Raw genomic sequence first — 23,085 nt, forward strand, 5'->3', positions numbered from 1 at the left:
CCGGGGCACCATTGACTACTATAGTAGCTTTTTCCTACTATGTCAGTAGTGCCCCAGAATGGTTTGGTTACAAACTTTCAGATTTCTCTCTGTGCTCAGCAGAACAAAGACATTAGTACAGGTTTGGAAAAACTGAGTAAATGATGACAGTATTTTCAATTATGTGTGAACTATCCCTTTACTGCCTACTGTGTGTATAGTATTACAGATCACTTGAATGGTTGCATTTAGTTAGAAATCTAAGCCTAGCAAGGCCAATGCATTAATTTCACAGATAACACAGTCAATGCTATTCATATTTTCATGAAAAATCATCGTATTCTGTGTGACGGCTTTTCACGAAATATTTAAAACTTATGTCTCCATGGCAACCCCCATTTTGGCAATAGAGGAACTTTAATGTGATCTAATTCAAAGGCATTATGAACGGATTGACAGTTGACATTTACTAATGCGATTGCTCTGTGTGCCTCCTTAGGGATCGGCAGATTTGTACTTCCATTTTCTTCGAAATCTGTTTCTGAAATGATTCTTATTAACCTTTAACAGTAATACGTGAGGCGTTATCAAATCCATGTCATAGACATACACACACAAACTATGGTGTGTAGTCTAGTAGTGTAGTTATGGTGCTTATAGGAGGAAACGCTTCTTTGATGTTTTCATGCAGATCAGTGATTCTCAGTTGTGCGTGGGGAGTGGTGTATATGTTAAAGCAAACAAAACATTCTTTGATTTGACAAAACTGCATACGACAAAAGCAGCAGAAACAATTGCCTCTTCATCTGTGGATCAATAAAATACCTACGGTAACATTCCTCATGGATGGTTACCTCAACGTTGAGATAATACAAAATAAAGATTACTAAGAAGTCACAGATCAAGTAAAATAATTAGTAAGAAAAGAATATATGGGAAATCAAATGCAGCTACTGTTTTATCAATAACCATGTAAAAGAAGACAAGTAAGATAGAAGTAGAATCTCATATAAAGTGAAGGCCAAATAAATAATTTTATCAGAGAGCAATTGCAAAGGCCATATTTATATTGCATTGACTAGAACAAGAAAATGGAATGGGAAAATAATAAAACAAAGCAATAAGCACATCCGCCACAAATGAACAGTCCATATAACACCTGAACATTGTGTAAAGCTGTCAAATACACCATGTGTTCTTCTTTTTAATTAAATAAAAAATAACATTGAGCATTTTTCCTAACACCAATATGGAGTTTTTCTTTGGATTATGTTTAAGCATTTGATCTTAAAATTTTAGTGCTGTGAAATAAAAATACCACAGAGATTTGTCGTTCCATAAAATAAGACGGGTTAATTACTTTGCAAAGCACTGCATATCACAGCAGTTGTCAGGGTAATGCTTTAATAAAACTGAAGCTTGTGATAAAACTCAAAATGATAGTGCTGCCACGCCAGTGGGCGTGTCCCTTGTGTCACTTCCACCTTGCGCAAAAACTTAGTATGAAAGAGAAATGGAGAGATCAGCTGTCAGAGCCAGGAGCCTTTGACGGCCCTATACTAGTGCGTGCGTGTAGAGATAAAGAGAGATTAAGATGACGACTAAATCTGTTTTTAAATAAGCTCAATGCGTGAGAGTGCATAAAGCCCACACCTAATTCTCACCGGCTGCATCGATGTCTGTTCATCAATAGTAGTCACTGCTTTAATGGATAAAACCTTCGGTTTGCCCATGGTTTTGAATAACAACTGCTCTGTTAGAGCACACAGACATTATCGGATAAACAACACATCCATGACATGTCTATTACCAGCATTACAGTTACTTGTAACTGCTGATTTATATTCAGTTTGCAATATAAATTGAATTTGTACACTGTAAGGTTTTTGAGATGTTCTTAATTTAAGAGGTTTCGGTGATGCTGCATTAGGCGGTTGGTATCTGTGAAGGTTACATAGTTGTTTTAAATAAACAAATCTAAAAGGGAACATAACACCAAATACATCTTCATTCGAGGCACAACAAAGCCATTAGGAACATTTTAATGCGACTGCCAACAGAAGCAGCAGAAGCTAAATGATTTCAAACCGAATCAACTTTTGTACTGCCACACTACACTGATTGCAGTCTGTTTCCGGAAGCCGTTCGCCAGGGTATGACACCAACAGCAACACAAATAAATACCGAAGTTCTGTGTGGGCTGGCATTGAACTGTAGACAAAATGAGCACAAAAAGAGAATAGGATTAGTGAGCGTTAAAGCTTACGTGGTACTGCGGTTTCTATTAGAAGTGACGACTTATTTTAGTAAATCAAAATCCACCCCTTATACTGTTTTTACAATTCTTAAAAATCACTTCAGATCTCTTTTAAGTTGCCCAATTTGCTTTGGTATGTTTCACTGTATATTTATATGTTCTTGCTTCACTTTTTACATTGTGTTTGATAATAAGCAAAGCCTAATATCATGCCAGTATCCAAACCATTTGTCTGTTCCAGCTGTTAAATCACTTTTACATCTTCTTTTCTGAGTGGAACAACCACTCTCACATTCACAGTGCAATAAAATCATTTCATTTTTTTACATAAGCAACGATTAGTAAAAAAACGGACGTGCAAAAATCATAATATAACAAATTTTTATTAATAAGATATCTGATAATATTTAAAAAAATCTGATGAACTTAAACTATAATGTATTATCAGATAAATTCAAGTGTATCAGATTTTTGATAAGTCATGCATCAACATGTTTGAGTTAGGTTTATGATTGTCTGTTCACACTAGTCAGTTGTAGTCAAGTCACATTTCACAAAAATCTGATTTTTGGTCCCATTTGAAAGACTCCCGCTTAAAACTGGAAATTGGAATGTGTGGAAACGTCACATTCAATTTGATTCACAGTTCACAGTGTCATGCGAAAACGCATCTGTATCACATTCGGCTGTGCGGTGAACATGTAATTCAACAGGGTGCTGGTTTTCATTTTTCAATTCTTTTAGCTGTGTACCCTATAAGAGCCCCTGCATCTCTTCACCAAACCCTTCATCCACAACACTTGTTTTGATGAAAAATAAGCAGATGCCTTGCTGTGTAAAACACTATCATGCCATCTGAGTTATCTCTACTATGTTCCCCCAGCCACTCCGTGACAGAATGAATGCTTCTCCGTGACGGATCCACACCGTTCCGTGCTCCGGTCCAGCTGTGCGCAGCTGTTCCTACAGTCACTTCCTGACAATGAATTATGCTCTCATTAATATTTAAGGTTTGGCACGGCCCGCTCGCCGAATGCATTAATGCATGATTAATACATGGGGGATTGTGACCCGAGCCATACCACACAGTCCAGATAGGAGCCCCCCATTGCTCAAAATGACTGGGTTGATTGATGATGCCTGGATCTCCACTTTTTAATTCGCAAATGACTAGAAAGTTTTTTTTTTTACAGTACAGTAGTTAGAGCGGTAATGGTGCCCTTGATCTTTTAATAATAAGTAAAGTTTGTATAATTCTTTACATAATGCATCCTCAATTGTGACGTAAAGATGTACACAACGTGAAGAGCGCAGATTATGAAACCTACTTTATTTCCCTGACGTGCTTATAATAAACGGGAGTTCTTAGCCAAATCCGTTGAATATGAATTTGAGCTTGAGTTAATCAAAAAAGGATTTTTGGTTCAAGGTCTGCGGGTTTTTAAATAATGTCATTATGCAATATAGCTCTCTACTTGAGGGATGTTTGCTAGAGGGGTCCATCGCCTAGAGCACTTAAATAGGTATAAGTGCTTCACTTTCCAAGCACTAATCTATTCTCAAAGAGATACGCAGGAGAGGAGTAAAAGGCTGGGATCAAAGTGTGTTTATCTCTGTACCTCTTTTCTCAATGAGCTTACCCAATAACCTAGTCTCCTTAAGGGTCCTTAAAGGGCTTTGATGAATAAAATATTGGAAAAGATTGACAGAAAAGGAGAAGAGACCAGTAGGGCTAATAGTGTTACTTATGATGGGCATAGTGTATTTCTCACAGCTCGTGTGTATTTTGCTCACGCCGTCTTGAACGTATGTGGCACAAAAAAAATATTCAAGTGAAGATTCTCACCTTTTAATAAATTGCAAAATCGTATGTATTTAGGAGTTGTACGTTATGTCCTAAGTTTCTCATTTTGGGTCTTTTTCAGGAAGTAGTCCATTGGACAGTCCACGCAATTTCTCACCAAACACTGCTGCCCACTTTTCCTTTGTGCCAGCTCGAAGGTGAGTGACATCACAGGTTTTTCTGTTGTCATAGGTTTGATGTCATAGGCTTCTTGTGTGTGTGTGTGTGTGTGTGTTTTTTTAACTCCTAATCAAATGTTATTGAACAAATAAATACAGTTATTGTCCATTAGTGATCTAAAGTTTACAGTATACAGTGCATTCATTGTTTAATTCAGCAAGTAAAGCATCTCTGGATCCTCCTGCAAGTATAATTGTCATAGTTTGCTTCTCATCTGATGGTTATTAAGCACCCCACTTTCAATTAATTTGTAGTATCCCATAATCCTTCACTGTGGCTAGGAATAATGATAGCGAGAATGTTAATGAGTGAATCTGAATTGGTAATTAAGCAGCAAAAGATGGTAATGCTTTAACAACTGGGAGAGAACACACAAAGCTGATGACCTCAGTCTTAATGAAAGAGATTCATTTGAATGTCAGCGGTTGAGTCACGGTCGCTCATGGACCAACAGTGCCACCTAAAGGACAGAGAGAAGTAGAATAATAAAACAATCAGTAATACAGAAACCCAAAGTTTACCCCAAACTGTCATTAGTTGATGTTGTTTAATTCCAAAGTTAAATTAACTTACTTTTTTTCTCTGGAAAGTGAAATGTACGAAACTAAAATTGAATGGTTGCAATGGATGTGAGTTGCATCTTTGATGTGTGTTTGGACTGATTGATTTTGAGTAAATCAATCAAAAATAAAAGAGGAATAGATCAATATTTTTATACACACACACACACACACACAGTAGGATCTGTGTTAATGCTGTGTTTTTTCCATATAGCCATGGACACAGGGCTGACAGGTAATGATCACCCGCTTCCTTTATCTCCTGTGTCTGCTTCCAGCATGGCTACCCATACCAAGCATTTCCATTTCATTAGAGCTGTCAATCAGATTTAAAAACATCTCAGACTTCATTTCTGTACCCGGCCTTTACATTTTTAATCAGACTTCTGCGTTCAGCTAGCCGCATACAAACAACTTGGCTGTGTGCTTAAAAGCAAAATAAAATCTTTAAAAATCCAGCAGAAGGCTTGATCTGACAGACATCTTTGCTTGTGTGCATAAATAATTAATTTTTCGGATTAAAACACACAGCTACATTTTAACTACGTGTTTTCTCATTGAGAAAATGATTTGTGAAATGTGTGATTTACAAAATGAAAGTTAGTTTTATCTGTATAATCGTGTATGCTTGTAAGTGCTTACAGTAGTTTCTTAAATGTCTGCCTGTGTTTGCTTATTGTAACACTACCAGTCAAAAGTTTAGCATCACTTGGAAAAAATGTTTCTCATTATCTTAAAAATCTTTTAATCTGAAGGTTTATGTTTGAAATTACTTTTGTAAAAATATAATTGTGCCAACATACTGATTTCAGGTCACACTTTATTTTAAGGTTCAATTCTCACTATCAACAAATCATTGACTATGACTTTTGCCTCAATAAACTCCTAATTTGGTGCTTATTAATAGTTAGTATGATAGTTTTTAGGTATTGGGTAGGATGTGGGATGTAGAATATGGTTATGCAGAATATGTTCTTTGGAAGTGCTCATAAACAGCCAATATTCTAATAATATGCATGCTAATAAGCAAAACTTGTTAATATTGAGATTAATACTAGTATTGTAGTAATAGTATTGTTTAATACTGCTTATAGTATCAGCAGTGATTTTTTAAATCATCCTATACTTTAGGACGGATGGGCGTCGCTGGTCACTTGCCTCTCTGCCATCCTCTGGGTATGGAACCAACACTCCCAGCTCAACAGTCTCGGTGAGTGTTTATATGCGTGTGTGTTTGTCCGTTGTTGGTTATGTTCTAACTGTCATCTGTTGTATAATTCCCCAGATACATGGATCACTGATATTGTATTTCACCCCAAATCTTAACCTTGCCCAGAAGGTTTTTCCTGTTAACCCTGCAGTAGGATCAATTCTAGATACAAAGCAGTCAGTAGCCTCCTATTGATGTGTTCACTTTTAAAGATATTTGTCCCTGAAAGTGGACTGTAAATCAGTCAGACGTCTACTTCTGTAGGGGTATCAGTTCAAACCAAATTTTCCCTCTGAACGTTTAGAACTTTTACTTGACGGCTATCACCCAAGTCTATGAAACGTTTATTAAAACAGTTTATATTATCAATTAACAACACTCCATCAACGAAGGCATTTGATTGACAGTCAGGGCAACCTATGTAATGCCTTCTGTCCTTGTAATCCCTCCCTCTCTGCTTCTCACAGTCATCATGTTCATCTCAGGAGAAGCTGCACCAGTTGCCCTTCCAGCCCACCGCGGACGAACTGCACTTCCTCACCAAACACTTCAGTTCAGAGAGCATCACGGATGAGGACGGGAGGAGATCTCCAGCCATGCGGCCCCGCTCCCGGAGTCTCAGGTGCGCGGCTGCACGCACATTCCCATTTCACAGCAATCAAAAGTTGTTCTTTAACGGAACATGAAGTTGTGAGCGTGATGTCAGGTGGGCCCTTGGGCTCTCACTCACTCTTAAAGGCCAAATCTTCAGCTCTGACAGGAAACTGCCGCACCCTATTCTCTAGAATCCGTCCGAAAAGGTAGAAGACGTATTATTCTGCCTGTTTGCCCTTCACGTTGATGCTTCATCAACTCTTCTGCCATCACAGTCTTTCTCCTTGAATCTCACGAAACCTGTCAGTAAAATGTCAGGGTCATGTTACTCCCCAAATTGAGTAAGAAATACAAAAATATTTGATACAGAAAATAGAAAATATTGAGATTTAATTAAGTTAATTAATATTTATTATTTATTTAAATTTAAATGATCATAAAGCATTGTTGGTTTTTTGCTGTGCCTTCAATTTTAAGTCATAGCAATTTTAATTGTACACTAAACTATGAGTGTTTTAATCCATTTTCTTCTTCTTAAGAATAAAATGTAGAGGGAAATGTGTTTCACATCTTATTGGTCGTATTCTTCATTAAAATTCCCTATTATCTTTTCTTAATTCTTTTCATTTGTATGAGAAATGTGACCCAGACATGTTCTCGTGAGATTTACCCATCTGTCTTTTTCTCTGTTTACCGTCTCTGTTGTTCTCAGAATAACTATATGTATAACTAAAGTTGTCACTCGCTGACGGACTCAATTGTTTTTTCTTAACCACTAGGGAAGTGACTTACCTCCCTTATGAGCTGCTCATCTGTAAACACATTTCTCTCTTTATCTCTCTGTTAAGATGACTTATTAAGGAAACACTGGCCTTCCATCCTTTAGTATCTAGACACTCTCAGTAGCGGTTCAGCGCTCCAGAATTAGGTCCATAAATATTAGATGAGCAAAAGAGGGTTGCTCTTGCCACATTTTGCAGATTACCGCTTCCCGCGATGATCCGTTTCTGCTGTTGATAGAAAAAGACGAATGAGAAGGCTAGACAGGGGCGGAGGTTTGAGGGGGGACTGTGGTCGAATCTCGTGGTGCTTAATTAGACATGAGGAAATGGAGCAGTTTTATGCTAATTTCATGGTCTTGGACAGCAGACGTGCAGAGAGAATTGACAGAGCTGTTGCTTCATGCAGCGGACACGGAACATTTTCCATCATTCTCTCTCTTTCAGTGTATTAACTCGCTCAAACTCACACATGCGTACGCATGTGAGAAAAGATTAGTGCAACATACAATGGTCATCATCCATCATCCACATGTCAAGTGATTTGGTAGCCGTAGCTGGAAATTAAAATATATTTAAATAAAAAGCTCAATGCGGAAATATAACATATGCAGTCTGGATTCTTTCCGGCTTAACAAGTCAAGGCTTTTTTCTTGAAACGAATATGTCAGTGTTGATTAAATAAACCAAAATGTGAAATTGGAATGTGTCTGAAATAAAAAAAATGTTGGTGATCTCATACGATTGTGTGTGTGCGCGCTTGTGTGTTTGTGTTAGCGCAGACCACTCTGTCACGGCCAATTAACTAGCTGATTTCCCTGGTCTCCTGTTCCTCGGAGAGATTTAGAGGTCATTTCTGCGCTCAGTTGTGACACATTAACACACTCATCCCCTCCTCTCTCTCTCTCTCCCTCCCTCCCTCGATAGAAGCCCCTCCTTCTGTTTTTCCTTTGTTCTGTGTGATAGCATCCCTCTCTGTTAGTTTAAATGGAAGCCGGAGTTCCTCTAGATACTTGAACGTTACGTTTCCTGTCAGAGTCTTAAACATAATTAGAATTTCAACGTTTAAAAAGTAGTTCACTACTTTGAAGATCTCACTACCTTATTGCTACCAGGAGGTTCTGGATGCTAGTTTGAAAGGCATACTACACTGCCTCAAGTCCGAAAAGCTCAACTAAAGTTGTAATAATTTGATACTCCCAAAGGTTTCTTTCACAACAGTTTGTCTGTAAAAATGCCGTGTGACATGACAGTCTTAGCCATTTTGAATGCATTGCCGCTGTTGGGCAGAAACCTGTCCATATTTTGTGTTTTATATATTAATTTTGATTTTTATATTATATATTTTGATTTTTTTCAGAACTCTTTACTATTGGTCACCCTTGATGTATGCAAATATTTAACAGATAAAAATTTTGGATGCACAGATATGTACATTTTGGACGATAACCTATAATTCTTTAACATTTAATTAGATGAACTATTAACATTGAACATTTTCAGAAAATGAAAACGAGGCAAAAAGTGGACAACTGCTTTCATTTAAAAACTGCAGAAACCAAGGTAACCATTAGATGTCCTTTTTCCCAATAAATCATTTTCTAAGCCTACTTTTCACTAGTTAATGGTTCTTTAACTTTTAAACTTTTCTGGTATCCTTTTTATTTAATAAACAAATCATAGATGTTCTTCCAGAACAACTTAAGAGCATTCAGAAAGAAATCTGATTCAAACAATATGTTTTGTTCATATTTACACATTCATAAAGATCTACATATTGTACCAACAATGTTTTGCTAATAGCAGTAGTTGAATGATCATGATAGAAAGACAGTACTGTGCTAGATTTTAACATGCACCTGAAGTGGTTCAACCAGAGGAAATGATTCATATAGCGTCCTGGTTTTATTATTGGGCCGATACCGGTAACATTAAAAATGGCCATTTAGCAGCCGATACCGATATGGCCGAAAATGTATAAAAAAAAATCGGTGTATTTAAAAGTAGCGGTTTTAAGGATACGAGAGACGAAATCCAATGTTTAATGTGTAGTTTTTGTATTTAAAGGACTTTTGACAAATAAGATTTCACATTGGGCTGGGCTAGCAGCACTCCTGCCACACAAATACATTTCGTTTAGAGCAAAATCTAGTTTGTTGGTGTATTGATCAATACTGTAAAGCTTGTTCCTTTATCACATATATGGATAGGTGTTTATTAGATGTTGTTACCCATTTTGTCCTCTTGAAAAAGCACAGATTAAAGTTTTCATGTTGTTAGAATTTCTCTATATATCTCTCTTTTTATCAGATTAATATACAAAGACATTAAATATACAAAATAATGAATACTATCATTAATATCAATTAATACTATCAAATAATGATCTTCTTAATCTTCCTGCTCCTATCAAATCTACAACTTTGATTAAATCTCTTTGTCTCAAAACTATTGAGAAGAATCTTTGTCGAGGTCATTTCTCAAAATGACGATTTTGAAGGATGCAAAGACATTTTTGAGTCTATCAGAGAAAAATTATTACATTTTCTAATTACCATCTGTCTGAATATGTGGCGTTATTGCGCCGCAGGAGTTTCACGTCGATCCTTTGCACAGACTAAATCCTTTATTTAATAAAAGTGCAGGATCGCTCCGAGGGATTTTTTTTTCTCGTATTTCTTCTGCTCTTTTGTCTCTCCTTCTCTCAGCAGGAGAAATATTCTCAGTGTGATTGTTAATGCAGCTCCCTTTGGCTGCGAATCAGTCTCTGTCACAGTTAACCTTTCTTTACCGCACCGGTGTTGGTAATTTTTGATCGAAATGGCTCTCAAGTAGGTTAAAAATTTGACAAGAATATGTCTCCCCTGTCTCTTATTGTTATTGACACAACTGTGGATAAGCTAATTTAGTATGTGTGTGTGTTGGCACATTGCTAAACGGCACCCTGGAGGTTGACCAGATGTGCTATTGGGAGTGTGTGTATATTCAATCAGTTGGGGTAATAGGGAGCGCAAGGCTTCGATTGATGACTTATAGCATTACCTCATCCTCATGGTCACGTGACCAGTTTACCTTTACTAACACGATGACTCATACGGTCACAGCTGCATCTGTAATATGGTTCAATGTATGAAATACTCAGACACACAAACACTACACAACTTTTTGGTATTCCTTATTAAACATCTACAATCTACATCTTCTTCTTTGACATGAATGATGTTAGATTGCATTGAGATTAGATTGCAAGTATATTGTGCTTTAATGTGTCGTCTCGAGAAACTTTAAAGTTAAATTGAAATGATCTGTAGTCCTGACCTTCTTGAATATATATAAAAATACATACATCTACATTTCAGAAAAGACCCTTTGCAATACCTGCAGTCTCTTACGCTTATTCCATTTTTTTGTGTGTTTTGTTCTTCAGCCCCGGACGCTCACCCATATCCTTTGACCATGAGATCATCATGATGAACCATGTTTACAAGGAGCGTTTTCCCAAGGTAAACTCTAAAACAACAGCGATAAACACAACTCCAAGAAAAAAATATGTGAAATTATCATTATGTCATAATTAGATTTTTAGTGCAAAAGTTTTAAATGGCGTTCAAAAAAGTTTGCAGTCAAAATCATTTTGAGCAACTACTGTATATCCCAATCTTGGCTTGGCCTTTGTAGAACTGAACTCTGCTGGACTCCCAAAATACCTGTTAGAGTCCCTCTTTGTGTCCTTTCTCCCACAGGCTACTGCTCAGATGGAGGAACGTCTGGCTGAATTCATATCCTCTTCAGCTCCTGACAAAGTCATGCCTTTAGCTGACGGCGTCCTGAGCTTCATCCACCACCAGGTCATCGAACTGGCACGTGACTGCCTGGATAAATCCCGCGAGGGTCTCATCACCTCCCGTTACTTCTACGAACTGCAGGAGAACCTTGAGACACTGCACCAGGATGTGAGTATACAAAGACCGTTGGATGTCCCTGCTGACAAAAAACAGATCCCTACTTTAATAATAATAGAAAAGTTGTGGATTTAATGGTTAAAGTGGGAATTGGAGAGAATTTAATGGAAACTAATAGTGGTTTCTACTGGTATATGATGGATTGTATTGGTGGGAGGTTGTCTGGCAGATGGGAACCAATAGGCCACCATTTAATTCAATTTAAAAATGTCCAAAACACACTACAATAGAAATTTTGTAATGGTTTAAAGGAACAAGCTAATGGTTCATAATGGTGGTTTAATGGGAACCATTAGAATCTCTGTGATGGTTTCTATTTTTTTTTTTCAAATCTACTTATTTTCTTAGTTTCTAAAAATTTTGATTATAAAAAGTTTTTTTTAAATATGAATTAATGTTATAAATATAAATATTTTTGATGACTAAGGTATGTGTTATGTGTATATAGATGGAATATTTTTGAGGATTTACTTTTTTGCCACATATTGTTTCACTGAGGTCCTTGATGTGGTTCTTTATAAAAATCCATATTCCGGTGTGTCTGTCATAGCGGTGATGTCAGAGGTCATCTCTGGACAGCTGGTCTCGCACGTGTGGCTTCTTGACCCTATTCTTCTCTTCCATCGCGTCTGTGGTCACCTGTCACACCTGCATTAGTCAGAAGGTTGGACAGGTTGCTGATGTCTTGATTAGCTCAGTCACAGTACCCTATAGGCATGAGCCAGCGTTATGACTCCCAGAGGTCCCATTCCAAAACCTACAAATCTTTCGGGTGTTTGCGTGTGTTGGAATGCACGAGTGTTTGTTGCGCACGGTCGGGAATGGGGGGTTCAACTCCCTCCTAATTTTAATTTCACACCCCAGTAACCACCGCTGGTGACGGATGAATATCCCAGACACCCATGAGGAGGGTGCAGGGAGAGATAGAGAGAGAGAGAGAGAGAGAGAGAAAGAGAGAAAGAGGCGGGGGGCTGAGCTTGGAAGGAGGGATCAGGTCAGGATTTACCTTTTTTTGGTTGGTTGTCCATAACCCTCCCATCCCTGTTGCCTGCCAGAATCGAAACCGTGCGGGGCGGCATGATCTCATGCAATCGGATCGCTATCACGCAGTCGTCATACATGCGTTGCACATACTTGGAATTCAGGCGGGTAGGGATGACATCATCCAGCCCGTGGTAATTGGGCGTTTCAGTTTGGGCGCTGATGGTGACAGGTGGTCCAGACGGGGAGAGCGGTATAAATCGCATCTTCAGCAGGTGCGCTCAGAATGCCTGCGTCTCACAGTTCTGCATTTAACCGTTGCTCACTCGGACACAGGATGTCCCGCGTTTCGTGGCAGAGGAGACTGGAGGAAGAACAGGTTCTTCAGCACATTTTAGAGCGCTGGGAGCAGAGCACACTCAGAAACCATGAGGATCTAACAGTTGAGTTTCTCATTGTTTTCACTTTGCAGGGTTGCATGGAGTCAAGCTCATAGTCCGATAGATTTGTTGATATGTGGGCACACCGGTAGGGATTTTATTTCTGTCATTTGGCAGTTTTGAAAGGTGCTAATTCACCAGATTTTTTATTATTTAACATTTATGACACTTAAAGGAAAAATTATTTCATCGTTTATTCTTATTTCATTCCAAACCTGTATGACTTTTTTCTGATGATATTTTTAAGAATGTTGCGTACTAAACAACATTGGCCTCTATTGACTTCCAATGTACGGACACAAAACCACAGAGACCACATCTGATTTTGTGTTTCACACGAGAAAGAATCATATTCCGTTTTTCAATGACGTGTGGGTAAATAAATGGATGAACAATGCGTTTAAGTTAGTGGTGGGCATAGATTATTTTTTTTAATCTAGATTAATCTAGATTAATTCCAAGATTAATCTAGATTAATCTAGATTAAAATGGTTCATTTGAATTCTGCCGAAGGCATTCAGAGCGTGCTACCCAAATAATGACTAAAAGTAAGTCTTTGAGAACGGGTGTCTAAAGCCAGGTGGCGCATTAGACCAGGGGCTCATCTCCTGTTTCCAAAATGCATCACAAACTGCTTGAGAAAGCTGTTCTACTATGATAATTGGTGATGAAAATTAAATTATGTTCAATAAAATGAACTTGTGACTCCTGAGATAGGCGCAGGCTCCCCGTGACCCGAGGTAGTTCGGATAAGCGGTAGAAAATGGATGGATGGAAAATGAACTTGTGTTTACTTCCGCATTAGCTAAGGGATTCTTTGTGTTTAGGTGGTACTTGAGACTGGAAGAGCTCCTACAGTACATTTACATTTAGTCATTTAGCAGACGCTTTTATCCAAAGCGACTTACAAAGAGTGAGGGAGCAACAAGCGATATGTCATACAGGAGCCATAATACATTAGATCTCAATACAAAGTTACTGATTTTAACTAAAGCTAGACCACTACCTGTTGAGAGAAAGTGTTTTTTTAAAACCAATTCCGCATTGCACAAGGTGCAAACAACCTTAGTCTTGTCGATGTTTCCATTGGGAAGCTTTTTTAAAATTAATATTCCCTGAAGCAAACCCGGCGGCTTCAAAGGTGCATCCATGTTAGCACGTCACGTTTGATGCGGTAATTTCACAGTAACGTTATGTTGTGTTCAGACCAAACGCGAATGGCGCGTCAAGCGCGAGTGATTTATATGTTAATGCAAAGAGCCAATAGACCTACTTGCTGCGCGAATGAAGCCCTGCTTATGAGATGATGAGGAGGCTTCTGCTTCCGCTTCCGCGAATGACGCGAATCACGTGAGTTAAAAAATCTCGTTCTCGCTCCGTACAGTGCAGTTAAGCTGGTATAAATCCGCGCTAAAATATCAAGGTGAAAGTCATCATAGCTTGCGTAGTATAGACCCAGCTCCCAACCCAACTTTGAGAATAGATTAACGGCGACATTTTTTTTATCGCGCGATAATAATTTCACTGCGTTAACGGCGTTAACGGCCCACCACGAGTTTAAGTTTATACTGTATAATGCTATAACAAGTTTCATTGATCATCTTGTTGAATCAGCTAGTATTTTTGTTTAGATTTCTCTCTTCACTGGAGTTCCTTGCTTTGTCCCAGTTAATAGTTTTTAGATGTTTTCCTGTATATTTGTCTTAAGGACAGACTTGTTGTACCTTTTTACTTTATCTCCCATGGCTGCATCATTAAAAACCACAGGGGCCAATCTCAAGTCTGGTGTCACTTGAGTGACCTGTCACCATGATGCCTGGTCCTCGAGGAAACCTATTTTGACCTCATGCCTCCAGGAAGCGTAGCGTATCTCATATGATTTCCTCTCAAATCCATCCCCAGCTCTCTTTCTCTCAGAACTTCCCACTGTCTGTGGTATATTTACTGAGTGCGGCTTTATTAGCCTGTGTGTGCGGTTCACTGGCGGTTTCATTACCTGTATAAATTATTCAGCGGTTGATTAGACTTCCCCTGAGGTCACTGTACTGTCTGTCAAAGATGACTCTATTACTGTCAGCCTGCTGTTAAAGCATCTACTCTCAACAGCTTCTCTCTTCCCCAATGATGAACTCTCCCCTGTCACATCCTTAAACGCTTCATTTTAATGTACTTTCTCTGAACACTTCATTCACTCAAATCCCTTCTTTTATGGATTGGATGACGTATTTGAGTCTTTGATCTTAATAACAGAAACCTTCATTATTACATGTAGTACATTTGTTATTAAATATATTCTATATTATTAAATATAAAATCGTTTATTATCTATTTGTTATTTTACATTTGGCGATTTGGCATCCTGTTAATATTATTCATCATGTTTAATTCAGTTCAGAAAATGTCAGTTTTGACAGTATGATGAGAAATAATGATTATGATGGAGTTATGATTGATATCAATTCTAGATATTTCATCACAATAATATTGAAGTTCAGGGTGACGGATTGCATTATGGGATCCAATATTCCACACATCTGAGTATTTACTTAATACATGCCGAAAAATAGGATGAGTACTTACGGTTGTAAACGAATCATTAACATATAAATACATATTAATATACTATTAACATATGCATTGTCTTTTCTGCATGTTGCCAGGCTCATGAGCGCTCGGAAAGTGGGGAGGTGACTTTTGTCACCCAACTGGTGAAGAGGCTAATGATAGTCATCGCTCGGCCCGCCCGTCTCCTGGAGTGTCTGGTAAGCAGCGATATCTTAAATGGCTTTGATCTGGAATGCTAAGCATTATTCTGAGCTTCAGAGAAAACTGCTTTGCATACTTAATGAAGCAGATGCTTCTACAAAAAGCAATTAAAAAACAAAATCTGCCGGAGGGAAATGTTCTCAGTGAATCAAGGCCACATTTTAAAGCTACATGATGAAAAAAAAACGCTTTTAGGTTTTGTTGCCATAAAGTTTTCAAAACAGTGTGTTATGAAATTATTTCTTATTTACAGTATACATGCAAACACAAACGCCCCCGATGATTCCACACAGAGCAGCAGGACTCTAATTGTGACCACATGTTTATTCTGAGTAATCTGGTATAGTCAATAGTGGGACAACATGCAGTGCAGCTCTGCAGTGATAGAGGACCAGCACCTGAGAGAGGAAATGAGCTGTTAACCTGTTCTGCTTCATGTGAACACAAAACATCCCTAATACCTCATACTGACACTATGGGGAAACCCTGCCTGAGTAGGCACCAGAAAAATATTATGTTCCTCTTAATGACAGTGAATTATGGGAGTTTAGTTCAGTTGCTTTTATGTTGTTTTAATTAATTTATATTCGTTATTATATGTATTAGAATACTATGGGTCTTGTTGTCTGAAACCATGAGACTGTTATGGGGCCGCTACAGTTTTCATTTTTTACAACATTTTTAACTAAACTTGGCTGTAGTTTTGCAGCAGGTTTGCCAGTAGCTTGGATTTCATTAAATTTAGTTTGAAACTTAAACTAACCAAGCTCTTATATTTTCTTTCATATTGATATAAAAAAGGCGAAATATCTTGGCTCACTTTTCGTGTTATTTAAATCTATCGTAATTTAAGAAGTTACATTTTTTTTACTAGAAAACAAAAATGCTTAGGAAGAATGTCATTTTTTGTAAGTGTTGCCAGTTATGAGACCAGCCTCTTCTTGCTAATTTTACATTTCAGAAGCGTTTTCATTTTGATTAAAAAAAAGTTTAACTCCAAATTGAACTACAGCATAAATGAGGCGTTCTATAAGGCCTCATTCTCCCTGTGTGTGTTATAGGAGTTTGATCCAGAGGAGTTTTACCACCTGTTAGAAGCTGCTGAGGGTCATGCTAAAGAGGGTCAGGGCATCAAATCTGACATCCCCCGTTACATCATCAGCCAGCTGGGCCTCACAAGGGACCCCCTTGAGGGTAAGGTCTTTAAGATTAAATGTGGATTTTTCTCTACAGATACTTATCCTCATAAGGAACACTGATTTAATCAACTTTTGCAGTCTTAGTTCAGAAACTACAATATGTGTGTTGTATTTAATGGCCCTCACCATTCTCTTTATTTTATCTTTTTGTAGAAATGGCCCAGCTGAGCAGCTATGATAGTGGTAACCCTGAAACACCGGAGACAGAAGAAACCACAGACGTGAGTAGAAGAAATACAAAATTTGTTGGATTATAATATTGTGTATTATACTACATACAGTACCTTATTTACTATTTTAGCACAAGTCAGTTTGCATTATTTGGGCACAATTGACAGATTCCACATGTATTGTATGTGTATGATAAACACAGATTCCAACATCTCTGTTCCATTTAGTAAACACCAAAACATGTTTAAATTATGAAATATTTAAACAAAATGCCAAATTGAACACACTCGCCGTCAATAGAGTCAGGTGCAGATGTTTATGCCTTATAGTTATCTGTTTACGTTTTTCAAGCCATGTATTAAAATTCAGCATTTAAAGCACAGGCCTTTATTTGCATGCAGAGTCGAGGAGCCGCTGTACAGCCACCTCAGCCACAACCCAAAACTAAACCCCCTCGTGAGGAAGACTTTGAGACCATTAAACTCATCAGTAATGGAGCATATGGGTAAGACAATATGATCTCACTACCTTAGGAAAAATGATAAATATCAGACAGTGGTTAAAGAGACAGTTTAAAGCCTAACAACGTGACTTCTTTTTACTAAGGGCTGTGTTTCTGGTGAGGCATAAGGAGACCCGTCAGCGCTTTGCCATGAAGAAGATCAACAAGCAGAACCTGATCCTGAGGAACCAGATCCAGCAGGCCTTTGTAGAAAGAGACATCCTTACATTTGCAGAGAACCCTTTCGTCGTCAGCATGTTCTGCTCCTTTGAGACGAGGAGACACCTTTGCATGGTTATGGAGTATGTGGAAGGTAAGAAACACTTCTGTGTGAAAATAAGATGTTCACGGTAGAATGTTCATAAGGTGTGAGGTGAAGTTAAGTCTGAGCAGTAGTTGAAGCTGTTTGTGTTTCTGTAGGAGGGGACTGTGCCACCCTCCTGAAGCACATCGGAGCTCTGCCTGTGGACATGGCACGCATGTATTTCGCTGAAACTGTTCTAGCGCTGGAATACCTTCACAACTATGGCATTGTACACAGAGACCTCAAACCTGACAAGTACGTTTGTTGTACTTGTGGTTGGCGTTCTACACTTTATTTAAAATGTTTAATCACTATAGTTGATAAACAAGATATTTGAAGTCTAAGAAATATCTTGACTTTTTTCAGTCTCCTCATTACATCAATGGGACACATAAAACTGACAGATTTTGGCCTGTCCAAGATTGGTTTAATGAGTTTAACAACTAATCTGTATGAAGGCCACATCGAAAAAGACGCTCGAGAATTTCTGGACAAACAGGTACAGGTGTCATGTGATAATATATTGTGTTTCCAACTTAAAATTGTTGCCTTTTTAATCCGCTTCTGTATTTCTATTGAATCAGGTGTGTGGTACTCCGGAATACATAGCCCCAGAGGTCATTCTGAGGCAAGGCTATGGCAAGCCAGTGGACTGGTGGGCAATGGGAGTCATCTTTTATGAGTTTCTGGTGGGCTGTGCTCCTTTTTTTGGAGATACACCTGAAGAGCTATTTGGACAAGTCATCAGTGGTTAGTGTTATATTAAAATGCACAATTTTCTTTAGTTCGAGTCATGAATTTGGCCATGCCCGGTCCTTCCTTTTTATTATAATGTGATGTATTTTAGAAAAATAATCTATCAGATATTTCAAATATCTTCTATAATGGATTTTTTAAAGCCTACAGAAAAATAATATGGCAAACGCGCATCAGTTCAAAAAATCTCAAAGGCATAGTTTACCCCAAAACAAAAATGATCACTTTTCACCGTTGTGTTGTTAAAAACCTTTTTATCACAGTTGCTTTGAGTCCATACAATGGAAATCAATGGGAATCGATGTTGTTTGGGTTCTAACATTTTTTAGAATATCTCTTGAGTGATGAGAGAATTTTCGGTAACACTTTTCTTGAAGCATGTATGTATAATGCATTATAAAAGTAGTTTTAGAGCATTGTAATGCACATTTTAATGTCTTATAAATAATTGTTATTACAGTTAATACATTATAACACTTAGCAATTCATTGTTACACTACACATTTTAATTTGGTTATAATTCTTTACCATTACATATAATGCATTACAACACATTATGAAGAATTATAATGCATTTTACCCTTTAATAACTCTTTATAATGCATTATACGTACATTCTTCAAGGAAAGTGTTACCAAACTTTCTTTTTTGGATGAACTATTTCTTTAATAAAAAAAAAACGGGCATATTTTCAAACCTTTTGTATGTAAATGAATTCTTTCATAAGTGTTATTCTGGCTTTGCTTTCTTCTAAACTTGGTGTGTATTTCAACTCCTCTGCCTATTTCTGTTGTTGTATACACTTGCTTTTTTTTCAAGATCCAATCAATATGTTTGGTTCAATAGATGAGATAATCTGGCCAGAGGGCGATGAAGCTTTACCTCCTGATGCTCAAGATCTCATCTCCAAACTACTGCGGCAAAACCCCTTGGAGCGTCTGGGGACAGGTACTCTAGCCTTACATACACTCACTTGTCCTTGATCCTATTCCTTGATCCGATGAGATGAATAGTGTATGAATAAACCAGATCAGTAAATCTTTACTGTCTCTTTTTTAGAGGTTATCCTACATCTCTGCTCCCTGAGAAATATTTGAGGCAATCTCCTCTCTCTCTGTCTCATAGGGAGTGCGTTTGAGGTGAAACAGCATCGCTTCTTTAGTGATCTGGACTGGAACAGTCTCCTGAGGCAGAAGGCTGAGTTCATCCCTCAGCTGGAGTCGGAGGATGACACTAGCTACTTTGACAGTACGTATTTAAACAGTAGAGGCTGAAGTGAAATATATCATAGAGCTGTCACGGTATCAGATTTTTACCACTTTCACTTTTGTTCAATATGACATTTTGTCGAAACATGCCGTTTTATTCTGATTTAATTAAATTGTTTTACATAGTCTTATTGACTTTACAGTTAAGATTACATTACCAAATACAGTATCAAATCGTCCTTATTAAAATATAATTTATCAATCTAACAATAAAGTGCATAGGCAATATGCAATTATTGAACGTGAACATTTAGTTGTGAAAAGAACAGTTTTGGTTTCTAAATCTCTAACTTTTATGCTTTCTGCAGCAAATAATGCACATATCTGTAATACACTTAAACCAGCATGTCATTTTACCTTGAATTGTTTTCTTATGGTTATCCCCTGGGTTGCGATCCAGCAGTTAAAACCATTGATCTGAAACAATCTGAGATGACGCTGTCTCTTTAACCCTCTAGCACGTACAGATCGGTATCATCATGTGGACTCGGAGGAGGAAGATGACACAAATGATGATGACCACCTGGAGATTCGCCAGTTCTCTTCTTGCTCTCCACGATTTAGCAAGGTGTGGAGCAATACATACAACCATCAAACCTTTCACCGCATTAAACTATGCGATTAAACACACCAATGTTCAATGAATAGTTACATTTATCATTAAAATGATAAATATAAACTTTTTTCTTCTATGTGAAATAGTGCATTTGTGCGTTACCAGTTTGAAAGCAACATAGTAATTTGGTGTGTAAATATAGAATTGCATTAATGTACAGTCACAGACATCTGGTTCACAATAGCTTTTAATGTGGTTTATCCAATCAGAAATCAGAATTTTAAATCGACGTGTTTTGGTTTCATGAAATGTGATACAAGTTCATTCAATTGTTCTCTTTGTTCACATTGCAGTTTACATTGCTCTCCGAAGTTTAATATAGCTTTTTTTATCTTATGCTCCCATTTTCCATCTGTTGTATTTCTTCATGTTTTTATCTGTCTGTCATTTTCAGGTGTACAGTAGTATGGAGCGTCTCTCCTTACACGAGGAGAAGCGCACCCCTCCTCCAACTAAGCGCAGTTTAAGCGAAGAGGGAGGAGAGCGGATTGATAGTCTCAGTGGCCTGAAGGCCAGGGATCGAAGTTGGCTGGTGGGCTCGCCTGAAATGTGAGTGGTGTTCCTGATTTTTTTTTATAATTCTAGGTGGATTAGTTATGATTGTGTTAGGAGAGATGAGTCAATTATTATGATTCTGAAATATGAAAAATAGTCAAATATTAAGTGCGTGATTGCGTAACAAGAAACTTTGGAATATTACCAACTGTTTTTGTCTGTTATGACTGTCTATCATGCTGAAATAAACTTGTTTGCTTTCTTTCAGCCTAAGAAAGCGTCTATCTGTTTCTGAGTCCTCTCACACTGAGAGCGACTCCAGTCCCCCACTGACGGTTCGTCGCCGCTGCTGCTCTGCAATCATCGAAATGCCTCGATTTGCCATCTCCAGCGAAGAGGATGGTGGTGTGGGGGGCAGAAAGACTCCTGTTAGGGGTCCTCGTGGAGAAGATCTGCCGCAGGCCATACCAGAGCTCCCTGTAGAGAGAGAGCTGAGGCTGGATGAATCTCCCACCACACCAGTCTCCACATCCAGCCAAATCACCCAATCCATAATCAAACGTCAGTCTTACTCAATTATATTCAACAACCATCTGTTCTAGTTTAGTCCAAAAAGAATGTTGGAAAACACACACATCTTACATTTTCTGTATTCAAATCATATTTAATATGTTAATGTGGGTGTCTTCAGCTGGGAGTTCCAGTGATGTGTTGGATCGAACATCTCGCTTCACTGCTGAAAGCTCTGAAAACTCTACTCCTAAAGCCATAAGTGACCTGGCTGCCCGCAGAGCTCGGCACAGACTGCTGTCAGGAGATGTTGAGAAACACACATCACGCCCACTCAACAAGGTCATCAAATCAGCATCCGCCACCACCCTGTCGCTCATGATCCCAGCTGGTAAGTACACTACGAGTGCATATGATTGATGGACTTCATGACTTTGCCAAGTAAGATATCTTGGATCAGTACTGAAACAACAATCCTGTCAACGAAACATAGACTCAACATCATCCCAACCAGACTGGCAGAGAAGTCAAAACCCAGCATTGTTCAGGGTTGCCTCATCCACAGGGAAATGTCATAGGCCTAGAACATAATCACTGCGGTTGGTCGATAAAAATATATACTGTTGTAGAATAAAAAAAATCCTGATCCGGTATCTTTTTCTCCTTGACAAAATATAAGTCATTTGATTTTTTATTTTGTTTATTTTTACTTTTCCAGATCACCATGGTGCCTCTCCTTTGGCAAGCCCCATGTCTCCTCACTCTCTGTCATCCAACCCATCGTCCCGTGACTCCTCTCCCAGCCGAGACCTGTCCCCGGCCATCTGCAGCATTAAACCTGCAATAGTCATCCACCGAGCCGGCAAGAAATATGGGTTCACCTTGCGGGCCATTAGGGTTTACATGGGAGACACAGACATTTATACTGTTCACCACATGGTCTGGGTAAGTACATCATTCTGATTATGCTTAAATTGTATATTTACATTTAAATCCACACATGCAAGACTATAGATGCTTTAACATGTCAATTTGCAGCATTTGGAGGATGGAGGACCTGCTCATGAAGCTGGACTGAGAGAAGGAGATCTCATCACACATGTTAATGGAGAGCCAGTCCATGGACTGGTGCACACAGAAGTTGTGGAACTCATTCTGAAGGTACCGTCACAAATCTGATGCACCTTAATGTTTTGACATTGCAGGTATTTTGAAGATTTAACTTTTGTTTAATGTTGCAGAGTGGCAGTAAGGTATCTATCTCTGCTACGCCTTTTGAGAACACGTCCATTAAAGTTGGCCCTGCACGCAAGACGACCCACAAGTCCAAAATGGCTCGGCGTAACAAAAAAACTAAAACCCGAGAAGGACAAGACAGGTAAGTCCAGCAATTACAGTCACATCTTTCTTCTAATTTCAGTTTTTTTGAGACTTGCATGTTCTTTCTTATTAATGGCCTGTATGTTTTGTCCATTGCAGTAAGAAGAGAAACTCGCTATTCCGTAAGATCACTAAGCAGGCGACTCTTCTTCACACGAGTCGCAGTCTGTCCTCTCTCAACCGTTCAGTATCATCTGGCGACAGTGTCCCGGGATCTCCTACGCACATGTCACCTCGATCACCCACACAGGGCTGTCGTTCCACACCCGAATCTGCCCACTCAGGTAAAGGCTTCTCTCCTTGGAGTTCTCACAATAAAACCTTTGTCTAAAA

At 38.4% G+C, this 23,085-nt stretch overlaps 1 protein-coding gene across 4 annotated transcripts in view; it reads left to right on the top strand.

Moving 5' to 3' along the window:
• mast2 (microtubule associated serine/threonine kinase 2) overlaps positions 1-23,085 on the top strand; it is a 120,522-nt gene that overhangs the window by 92,368 nt on the left and 5,069 nt on the right. For 2 of the 4 annotated variants that reach the window (XM_056751653.1, XM_056751655.1), the window contains 24 exons: positions 4,162-4,237; positions 5,034-5,054; positions 5,951-6,029; positions 6,497-6,651; positions 10,830-10,905; positions 11,146-11,355; positions 15,446-15,547; positions 16,613-16,745; positions 16,904-16,971; positions 17,323-17,426; positions 17,528-17,736; positions 17,844-17,982; positions 18,094-18,226; positions 18,312-18,477; positions 19,330-19,431; positions 19,609-19,731; positions 20,210-20,319; positions 20,762-20,916; positions 21,131-21,423; positions 21,554-21,763; positions 22,091-22,317; positions 22,411-22,533; positions 22,614-22,750; positions 22,852-23,036. In XM_056751653.1, coding sequence (XP_056607631.1) covers positions 4,162-4,237; positions 5,034-5,054; positions 5,951-6,029; positions 6,497-6,651; positions 10,830-10,905; positions 11,146-11,355; positions 15,446-15,547; positions 16,613-16,745; positions 16,904-16,971; positions 17,323-17,426; positions 17,528-17,736; positions 17,844-17,982; positions 18,094-18,226; positions 18,312-18,477; positions 19,330-19,431; positions 19,609-19,731; positions 20,210-20,319; positions 20,762-20,916; positions 21,131-21,423; positions 21,554-21,763; positions 22,091-22,317; positions 22,411-22,533; positions 22,614-22,750; positions 22,852-23,036 — 3,336 coding nt within the window. The remainder of the gene's footprint in view (positions 1-4,161; positions 4,238-5,033; positions 5,055-5,950; positions 6,030-6,496; positions 6,652-10,829; positions 10,906-11,145; positions 11,356-15,445; positions 15,548-16,612; positions 16,746-16,903; positions 16,972-17,322; positions 17,427-17,527; positions 17,737-17,843; positions 17,983-18,093; positions 18,227-18,311; positions 18,478-19,329; positions 19,432-19,608; positions 19,732-20,209; positions 20,320-20,761; positions 20,917-21,130; positions 21,424-21,553; positions 21,764-22,090; positions 22,318-22,410; positions 22,534-22,613; positions 22,751-22,851; positions 23,037-23,085) is intronic. The other 2 variants (XM_056751654.1, XM_056751656.1) reach the window with 1 other exon arrangement.

Source organism: Triplophysa dalaica, chromosome 6, assembly GCF_015846415.1.
Source record: "Triplophysa dalaica isolate WHDGS20190420 chromosome 6, ASM1584641v1, whole genome shotgun sequence".
NCBI classification, from domain to species: Eukaryota; Metazoa; Chordata; class Actinopteri; order Cypriniformes; family Nemacheilidae; genus Triplophysa; species Triplophysa dalaica.